This window comes from Typha latifolia, chromosome 13, assembly GCF_019914945.1.
Source record: "Typha latifolia isolate L0001 chromosome 13, TyphaL0001v2, whole genome shotgun sequence".
Taxonomy (NCBI): Eukaryota; Viridiplantae; Streptophyta; class Magnoliopsida; order Poales; family Typhaceae; genus Typha; species Typha latifolia.
In genome coordinates this window covers 9,889,186-9,899,687 of record NC_133098.1, presented here as the reverse complement: position 1 = coordinate 9,899,687, position 10,502 = coordinate 9,889,186, and the positions used below count along the sequence as shown (strand labels likewise).

Sequence of the window (10,502 nt, the reverse complement as noted above, 5' to 3'; positions counted from 1 at the left end):
GGGGTTTGGTTGCTTGGGATAAAGGTAAGAAAAGTCTAACCCAACACCTATGAAGTAAGTTCGTTAGCCAGAAATAAACGAGAGCGGAAACTAAGTCAGACCCCATAAAGTCCCAATAAGAACAAAAAAATTTTACCTGAAATCCATTCGGACCAGGGTTTTCCCTACCGACATAAACCACACAACATTTGGGGCGCCTGTATAGCGTATCCAACCGTCCAATCTTGGGATATGGGCGTGGGGAAAAACCTTAGGACGTGGAGGAGGTGAACGAGATAGGGAGTTAGCTCACAAGGTTAAGAGAAAATGGCTAGTCGAATAGAAAAGAAAAGGACATAACTATTATGAGTCAAGTCCTAGACTGATGGAAGGGGGAGAAATAGGCTCAAACTAGAAGTTTCATAATAATTCATTTATGATGTTTAGAAGTGAATACAAGCCCTCCTATTTATAGGAGAGAGATACAAGTGGGCTTAGCCCATTACCCAATGTTAGACTAAATTAAAGCAAATATAATAAATAAATAAGAAAATAGAGTGGATAATTATATTAAGCCCAGCCCAATACCCTTTGATTAGACCAACTTGGCCTATGACCCATCCTCTAGACTGACCCATCTTAACCCGGATCATAACACAAGCAGGATCTAGAGAAGGCATATGTGGCTAAGCAGTACAACTAGAACTTGTTGAAATAGGATTCTACAAAGTACGGTAGAAATTCACAAAAGCGTTATTAATATCTCGAGTATTTGCAGGTGAAAGAAATGAGAATTTTCATCCCCATCCCTAATCCATTGAACTTGAGCCTTGTTTTGCCATTTAAAGTTGATTTATTATAGCAGAGCCACACATCTACAATTTAGAAATGCCATAACAGCCTCCCGGAGGGAGGCTAATGTCTTCTTAGCCTCGAACTTCGAGATGTCATCTCTTACAACCGCCAAATTAACCTCTAATCGATAGATGTGATTATCGGAGGCCACATTCATCAAAATATTAAGCGGAGTTGAAGAGGAGACCAATGAATTGGACCCACACCGAAACAGTCTTGATCTCTTCCAACAAGGCCTAGAAATTTGGATGCCAAGGGATGAGATTAAGGACGCTACCACGGAATGATCATGGTTCCTCGGTAAGCACATAGAGCATATCTTCTTCCACTGAAAATTTGAAGGTGAAGAAACTGACAACCATATCAATAACTTGGAGTTCTTCACTCAGGTTCCACCGTCTTTTGGTTTCTTTAGCAAGATAGATAGGTCAATGGCGGCGGACGCCCAAGGAATTTTCTAATTAAACTGAACCTCCATTCAGCCCAACTTTCTTGTAAGCATTCAAAGGAGATGGTAACAAATCCAGAAAAGGCTCCTTTGACACATAATAAGAGCGACCTACAAAAATGGGACGTACCCACCAACCACGTCATGGATCAATCAGAGCAAAACAATTGCACCTAAGATAAGGGAGAGATGAAGCGCCATTGCCAACGGTGGTCTTAACAAGAGGTGAAACAGGGTTAATTTTAGACAAGCGAGGAGACAGAAGATCTGAATGCTCCGATGGTGGTGGAGGATCTGGGTTCGTAGCTCTTCCACTATTTTTTTTTTTTTTTTTTTTTTTTTTTTTTTTTTTTTTTTTTTGAAAAAAAAAAAACAGGTCATGTTGGGTTCTGTTTAACCTGCCAACCAGATAACCAGCCATATATATTAGTCGTATTTTTTGTAATCCTAGCTCACTTTCACCTCCTCTCATTTGAGAGATCAAAATATCGCCCCTTTCTCCTCTTCAAATCCCATTTCTCCTCCTCAAATTCCTTGCCCTACCTTTGCTCTTTCTTCTCCTTCCTCCTCCCTCCTCGGCCCCTTCCGTGACGGCAGCCGCGCCGACCTCTTGTTGGCAGAGTCGGAGTCCATCCTCTGTCCTCTCATCTCCGCCTCTATCTTCCGCCTCCCACAAGATTGTCGACTCCGCCTTCGATTGTCTCCAGAAGCTCATCTCACACTTCTACTTCCACGGTGAGGCCAGCCCTTTCTCCCCTTCCCCCTTCCCCCTTAGCGCTCTCAGGGACTTTGGTGATTCCAAAACTGTGAGATTTGATCATCTTCTTCATTGCATATCCATTGTTTGACAATTTGTTAGTTTGGTCTATGAAATCTTGCTTGAGTTTAATGTACTTTTGTATGTTTCTAAGGTTTCTCTCTATGTAAAGAGGCTTGTAGAGATAGTGAAAGGGTCTGCTACTTCTCCCAATGATGTAAAAGAGTTTAGGATCATTGATCATGGTCTTTGTGCTTCAGATGACTTGAAGCCTGGTGTTGAAGTCAAGCTTATTGATAATTTAACTTGACTATCACTGTTTATCTTAGAGTGGAGAATCTTCTAAAGGAAAAGGAGTGCATGAAAACACAAGATGAAGAAGAAAGAGGATTGTAAAAAAAACCAAAGAGTGTCAAGGAGCATAGGCATCTTGTTGTACCCAGAGGAGCCAAGGGGGTAGACAGGATGTTTTGAGAACTCATGTGTCAACTCTAAAAAAATAGCATGTCTGGATGTTTGAGTGTGTTTTACTTTATACATTGACAATGTCTAGTGTTTTGGATGTAAGACAATGTCTCATGTGTTGTCTGAATGATACTGCCTACATTGTGAGGAAATATAAAAGAGATGATGCTCCTTATGCCATTTGTTCTTCATTAGGTTTTAGCTGAACCTTTATCCCACTGCCTACAGGTAAAAAATGTTTCATAATGCCATGAAACCTATTTGGGGATTAACTTTCTGTTGAGGATTAGGCTATTCTATTTTCTAAGCCTTCAGGGGCATTATGTGGAATAGATATCTAAGAATGATAAATAACGTCTTTTGGTAGGACTGTAGGAGGCCTAGTCATGATTAATGGTTCTGTTGAGGATTAGGCTATTCTATTTTCTAAGCTTTCAGGGGTATTATGTGGAATAGATATCTAAGAATGATAAATAATGTCTTTTGGTAGGACTGTAGGAGGCCTAGTCATGATTAATGGAGTACTTCTAGATCTTATTTTGAACTCCAATAGACCAATCTTTTATAAAGCTGGTTAACAATCAACTCTATCTATTGAGGAGTAGCTGATTTTCTTATTGATTTTAACTATATTATCTTAATGTTGGCAATTTTCTTTTTCCGTAGAAAGTTCTTTTATGCTTTTGATCTACTTACATGCGAACAATACTGTTGCAATAGCAGACTGTCAACCACCTTATCAGTCTCTTACATGGTGTATGTTTGATTCAATTTATTTTCTGTTAATCTTTGTATGTTTTGTAAGTGTAGATTTGACATATTTATCTTTTTCACTTACCAGCTGCAGTCTTGTACTTGCAGACATATTGATTTTTTCCTGTTAATAGCTGTATTTTTCAATATAGGACCATGGCAGCAGAAGATGAAGACATATCATCCTTTCTTTCTGATCCAAGTGTATCTGATGAGAAGGTGGTTGAGCTCTCTGATGCATTCTCAACTGTACTTTCTCTAACCACTGGATCAAGTGAGAAGGAATCTGAGCTTTCACCAGAGGAGGTGGCCTGGGTGGACTCCTGCTTGAGGCTAGATTATGAATTGACAGATGAATCCTGGACTGCACTCAATGAGGCACTGCTTGAAGCACTTGGTACTCAATCCTCAACCTACGAGACTCTCAATGCCAATGGAACTCTAGAAGAAGGAATGAGAGACGACGAATCTGTTCAACCTAGTCGAGAACCTGAACAAACATCAGCACTTGCTGAAGAGCACCAAATACCCATAGACGTGCCAAGAGATGGGGTTGCAACAGTAGAGATTTCCTCGGGCTTTCAGCAGGACACTGAGTCACGTGAAAGTATCTTCAAGGAGTGGGATTTGGAGACGCCATTTTCAGATGATGATGATGAACTTATCAAACAACTGAAGAAACTTCTCGCCGGAAAAAAAGATGACACCAGCATGTCTCCAAGCGAAGAAAAAATTGATGAGCTCGCTATCAATATGAGTGATCTGTCGCTGCAAAAACTTGATGATTGAGTAGATTAAGTTCAAAAATAACATAAAGTTAGTATTAACCATGAATGTACATCTAGTAGTATGAGTTCTTAACATAATATGCTGCACTTCGCATTGGTTTAGTGTCCACCAGCAGAGGGACTTGTAGTCAGTCACTTGTTATGTTTTTCTTTTCTTTCTTTCTCAAGAGCGTGACTTTTAATTCCCATGTTCCAGTTGGTCCCGGATACAATGAATGATCCTTTAGATCATTTTCTACAAGCAAGTTGTGGATAAGAAATATGTTTTGATCAATTGAGAATAGCCGGCAGGCTTTTATGTTCCAGTAGGTCCAGAAACAACGAATGATCCTTTAGATCATTTTCTACAAGCAAGTTGTGGATAAGAAATATGTTTTGATCAATTGAGAATAGCCGGCAGGCTTTTATGTTCCAGTAGGTCCAGAAACAACGAATGATCCTTTAGATCATTTTCTACAAGCAAGTTGTGGATAAGAAATATGTTTTGATCAATTGAGAATAGCCAGCAGTCTTTTATGGATTGTGGATCAAGATATTGTAGTCCATAATTCTGGGATATAACAAGCACACGCCAATAAAATGAGTCTAAAATTCAGTACTAGGCAAGAATTTCAACAACAATACAACCTCTATGAAAACTATTTAAGCAAAACAGATTCAATCCAATCATTTTTAAGCAAAACAGATTCAATCCTCCAATCGTTCTTACAGAAATTTCACTGATCATAAGCTTCTCCGCTTCGTTTCTACAACACCAGGAATTTCAGCAAATTGCTTCTTTGGCAACACCCGTGTCACATTGTCTGAGTCACAGCATCAAAGTACTTTGCCCTTAAACAGAAAGCCAGTTTTCTGGTCAAAATTGGATACTGTCAAACTTGTGCATATTGCATTTCACAGATTTAATACGGCAAAATCAGAAATGTCCTGCTTGTATCCCTGTAGCCATGATCATCTATGAAGAGAAAGCTGAAAAGAAATTAAGATTTTACAGCAATGTGAGTAATTGGACAAACACAAGCAGCAGAAATGTGGCTTCATGATTTCTGAATCGCCGCAATTTCCATGAGACTCCAGAATCAAACTCAATCATGATATCAAACCTACAAGTCCCACTTGATGGGTCCTTGTTTGTGATAGTTGCTAGATTTGAAAATCCACAAGCCACGTCATCTTGATCATTCTTCTGATAGAAGCTATTGAATGCATATGAGATATTCCCTCGTCCATCCAGATCGCCACATGAGGTCTTATATCCGAGGCTTGTGCAGTCTGCATTTGCACAAGCATAGCTCGCACTAGGCGCAATCCTTGAGTCAGCAAGGTTGGCCGAAGGCTTCAAGACGCACCACTTCTTCTCCAGATACTTCACATTCCTGGCCCGAACCAAACCTCTCGAGTTCGCCATCCCAAGATTCATTTGATATTTTGGCAAGCCGTCATAAGTGAAGATACCCCAATGTCGCTCAAAATTTCCTGGCTGTATGCTCTTCTCATCCTCATCAATCAAACTAAATAAGTACGCATCAATTGGTCCGGGTCTCTGTGGTGTCCCTTGTCCTGTTGAAATGTGGGTCATGAAACCCTGATTGAAGCGTTGAGCATACTGAAGATTTGCATTCATGTCCCCATCTGTCGGCCAACCTATTTCTCCAACAATGACAGGAAGATTTCCAAAACCATTTTTCTTCAGGGCCCATATGAGTGTGTCATGGTTTGCATCAAACATGTTGGTGTATGATGCTGTACCATCGATAACAGGAGATGCAGCTCCCTCAAAGAAGGCATACTCAACAGGGAAGTTGGCGTCACTATAGAGACTTATGAAAGGGTAGATGTTGACAGTGAAGGGAGCACCATTATCGCTTAGGAATTTAACGATCGCAAGCATGAGATCATGGATATCAGAGCGGAAGTCCCCATCAGAAGGTCGACCACTAGGTGATTGGTAGACGTCAGCATTAAGGGGGACGGTGACTTTGACCTGGCTACTCAGACCAGCTTTTATGAGGGCACCTTGGATGTTCTGGAGGGCTGGAAAGGTAGTCTGCAGAAAACTTCCATTGTATGTCTGCAAGAAAGGTTCATTTCCAACTGCAACATACCTAGTGACAAAAACATAACAATCTTGAGAGGCGATGCATTGACATCTGTGCAAATAGGAAGCAGAACTCTTAACTGCTAATATGAGCTATCAGGATCTATAGGAGAAAATTTCTTTCTTAGTGACATGCAACTGTATCCTAGTGGTTAGAATTTAGAAATAGCCTAACATAGTAATTTACTTCAATAATGCTTCTTTATCTGACAATAAAGATAAATGCATGCATCAGAAGTGTACTTGTAATACAACATATGTGTATATGACACACTAACAGAAATGAAATTGCAAAAGATAAGAAAAATTAGTTGGAAATTAATAATTTCCACCATGCAACATACATACAGGTTGACCAATCTAGCAATGCCCTATTTGACCTAATTGTTGCAACTCTGACTGACATGAACATGTTACATCAAATAGTATCTTCATGGTTTTGTTAAGAATGTAGTGAAGAATACTCACGTTAATCACATCCACCTCAACTTGAAATGGTATTCAGTGGTCCAAATATATAAATATCTAAGTCCATATGGAGTGAATTAATTGGGTAAATATCAAAAGTAAGAGACCGTGTTGATTAGTGCAGATATTCATATTCCTGACATATAATGATTCAAAAGCATTCACAAAAAGCACCAAAGTTTTCATATTATGCGATATGTTGTGGCAAAAAATTTATAAAAGCATCAATGTGAAACAACATTGACCACCTCTCGTCACTGTAGGATGATTGTAGTTATAGAGCAAGGGGGCATTAAAGAATCAAAATGTGGGATTAGTTCATATATTTGTATTTCTATTCTTATCATGATTGAAATGCATTCTGAAAAAAAAAAAAATTTAAGACATGCATGGAAATCAAGTCATGAAATAAGGTGTGGCACAAATTATAATAGCTTGGATGTCAAGCACAAGGTTGAACATTCCCGTCATATTAGGATGACCATGTTTATCAAGGGAATGTTAGAGCATGAAAGATGGGATTTCTTCTATCGGTGAGAAAATTAGAGAAGAGTCTAGGTGATGGTCTCATGACCATAGAGAGATAATTTACAAAGAGGATATTAATTGGAAGGAAAGAGAGGAAAACAAAAGAAGGGAAAAAAAATTTATTGATGACTTGGCATGCAAAAGAAAAGATCAGTGAGATCATAAAACAATGGTTAAATGTGGTTCTTCTTAGATTGAAACAAGATGTTCTCATGTTACATTTAGGATAAGGAGCAAATCGAGACCAAATTAGTGGAAGATGGTAGTTAAGAGAACAGAAAAAGTAGTAGAATATTTCAAAATGTTGTGACTAAATCTATGAAGGTCCATGGAAAAATAAGAAGAATTGAGGAGCATATGTAAGAATCAGCACCAAGTCTTAGTAGACATGAGATCAAGTTTACAATATATCTAGAAAGAACTTTATTTGAGCACCTTTAAAAATGACAGTTACATATTAGCCTTAATCTTATTATTGTGCATAAGTAGGTAGAGATGTGTTTCTGAAGGCCAACTCTCCCTCTACTCAGAAGTTAGCAGTCCTAGTGGTATAAAATGCGAACAACTAAAATGATCCATTTATCCGGAATAAATCTAGGAACAGGTTCACTGATTGTAACTTTGGAATGTAGTAAGTAGCTTGAGAATATGCTTTTTAATCCAAATGTTGACTATCAGATCATCATCATCATGAACAGAACTCTGTACCTGATATTAAGGGATCAATTATGGAGCATATCTCTACAATGAGAAGATACAAATAGATTTGTCACCAAATTTCTAGAAATAAAAATTCAGTCCAGCAGAGCAAAGAACGTTATATTTGTGTTTAGTCTGTTAACAGTTACACAAGGATTTTTAATAACAGATCAGAAATATGCACAAAAAAACCTCAAATGAAAGTAGCTCCTTAGCAAAATAAATGTCAAAAAACAGCTGGAAGCTTCCTCATTCCAAGATACTCCATGTTGAATTTAAGATCTAAGAATACATTAGGGAACTAGACAACTAGTGTCAGTTCTATCATTAGACACAAATTACCTAGTGAACATCTGGATTCAAAGATGATCATATGATTTCAGAACATAGCTACTGCTTATTAGAAATACAAATGCTACAAGCAAAATCCAGCATCAAAGTGTAGGTCTGTAAAACTACAGTGACTAATAGCTTCAAGGAGATTAGAGAACCTGATATTAACACCATTACTGGTGTAAGATGAGACATTCTTGGATACCCAATTCTCGGCCGCCTTCATACTCGTTGCGAGCGTCAGCAGCATGTCATTTGGAATACCAACCATGACCTCGAGCCCACTCTTCTTGAGAGCACTCAGAGTTCCCTCTTCAGCATCAAATAACTTAACCTTCTGGAATCCATTATCCTTGAGCATCTGAACCACAGTGGTAGGGGATAGAGGGTGGCTTGTCTGAGTTCCCCAGTTAGCTCCAATCCCACTCACAGAAACCACCAGGCATAGCCAAGAAACCAAGCCCACTGTCTTAGAAACCCACCACCCCATGCCAACTAAATAACACCCCAAGCCCCAAATCCACAAACAAATCTAGAAATCCCAAGTCCCAGGGCTAATTCATAAGCTACAACAGAATACTCAGAACAAAAATTTTAAACAAAAATAAAAACCAGATGAGAAGGTAGAGTTCTCAAACTCTTGACTACCACCACCACCACCAAACTCCGACCTAAATGGCTTCTGAAAGCAACTTCAAAGGTCACAACAGAAACATTAATAGCAAGCTGACATCAAGACAGCAGCCAAAGTTTCTTTAAAAGCAATAAATGGAAACAGGTACTTTAAACTAGAAGACAATGAATAGAGAATTTTTTTGAAAAGAAAATAAAAATAAAGCAAGAAGATGTTGCATAGAACTTTAGATTTAGACAGAAAGAAAGAGCTAGCAGTCAAAAAGGCCTCTTTATGACAAGAGAGATGGAGAGAAACTCCTAACCCATCTGTGAGCTTGATGTGGTGGTGATGCAGAAGAAATCCATGGAGGAGATGGGGCTGAGGCGGTGGCTAAACAGTGGCAGAAGAAGAGAGCCAAAAAGGTGGTAAAAGGAGAGAAGATAATTAAAAAACTATAAAGATTCTTTTTCTCACAAGCCAATCCAAGAAAGCTTGTAACTGGTACATCTCATGGACCAGATGATGGCCCCAAGAAGGAAAAAAAAAAAAGGACTACAGTGTACCAGTAGATATATATATAATGTGAAATTCCCATACAGTTTTGCCTGTAATTAAACTACTCTTAAAACTTCAATCCCTTATTAGTTTAGACTAACATAAAACTATTAATTTTTTTCATCTAAATTAAATTTTAAAAAAAAGTAAAATTATTAGAAACAATTATCCCACTATAATAAATATTAAAATATCATGATTGTTCTTCTCCTCTCATTAAACTTACTCACTATATTCTTTCTCTTTTTCAATTTAAAACAAAATACACTTTTAACATCTTCTATCTTCTTATATTTAGGATCTGAACCTCAAACCTTAAAACATATTTACTCTAAAAATAAGATTATTAATATTATATATATATATTTATGATAATTTATACTTTTTTTTATTAAGTTTGGATGAAAAAATTAATAGTTTTATATTAGTCTAAACCATGGGAACAAAATGATAAAAATAAAAATTAGGGGCAGTTTGTTTTTAAGCATAATCACATAGGAGTACTCTAAAATTTCTTCTATTTAAATATAGCACATCAGATCTCCTATAAAGTTATAAAGTATTGTAACCTAAATCTAGCTCTTAATTATGACACTAATTCATTTGAAAATTTAACTATTAGAACAGTAGATCATAATGTATGTAAGTTGGCATTCCTCACTCTAATGCATGTCTTAATTAAGACACGCTTTCCTTGCCTTAGATAAATTAGATGACAGTGACAAATAAAATGACATTTGACAGTTCCATGGTTTGAAATAGATTTACAAGATAATACAAAACAGAGACTAATAGAAGAGTATAATGTTCAAAAATTAGAAAAGATTTAACTCATGACCAAGTTATTTCTTCTAATATAACAATTAAATAACCACTTAGGTATATTCTGGTATACCAATTCTTATATTTTCTCTTCTCTTATTTTATACATTCAAATTATTTCAATTAAATAGTCCTTGATAGAATAACACCCATTAATCTATCACTTAGTATTTTAAAACATCACCGAAACTCAATTCAATTATATTATTCTCTATTACTTTAATATCAACTTTATATCACATTAAATATAATTATCACTGCTTACACTAATAGAAAATTTTCTATCGATATTAGCTCTTTTATTTTAGTATAAGAAATCAGAATAGTTTCGGTGCCTT

The 10,502-nt window shown here is 37.2% G+C and overlaps 2 protein-coding genes across 2 annotated transcripts; one reads left to right on the top strand and one right to left on the bottom strand.

Annotated features, from left to right (window-relative positions):
- Positions 1–1,738: 1,738 nt before the first annotated feature.
- On the top strand, positions 1,739–4,348 carry LOC140799899 (uncharacterized). The gene is made up of 2 exons (XM_073154423.1): positions 1,739–2,017; positions 3,410–4,348. Exon 2 carries the CDS (start codon positions 3,414–3,416, stop codon positions 4,044–4,046), a length of 633 nt encoding a protein of 210 aa, XP_073010524.1. The 5' UTR covers positions 1,739–2,017; positions 3,410–3,413; the 3' UTR covers positions 4,047–4,348.
- Positions 4,349–4,625: 277 nt separating this feature from the next.
- On the bottom strand, positions 4,626–9,293 carry LOC140799898 (glucan endo-1,3-beta-glucosidase 6-like). The gene is made up of 2 exons (XM_073154422.1): positions 8,330–9,293; positions 4,626–6,150 (listed from the first exon to the last, which is right to left on the bottom strand). The coding sequence occupies exons 1-2, from the start codon at positions 8,659–8,661 to the stop codon at positions 5,034–5,036; spliced, it is 1,449 nt and encodes a 482-aa protein (XP_073010523.1). The 5' UTR covers positions 8,662–9,293; the 3' UTR covers positions 4,626–5,033.
- Between the last annotated feature and the right edge of the window lie 1,209 nt (positions 9,294–10,502).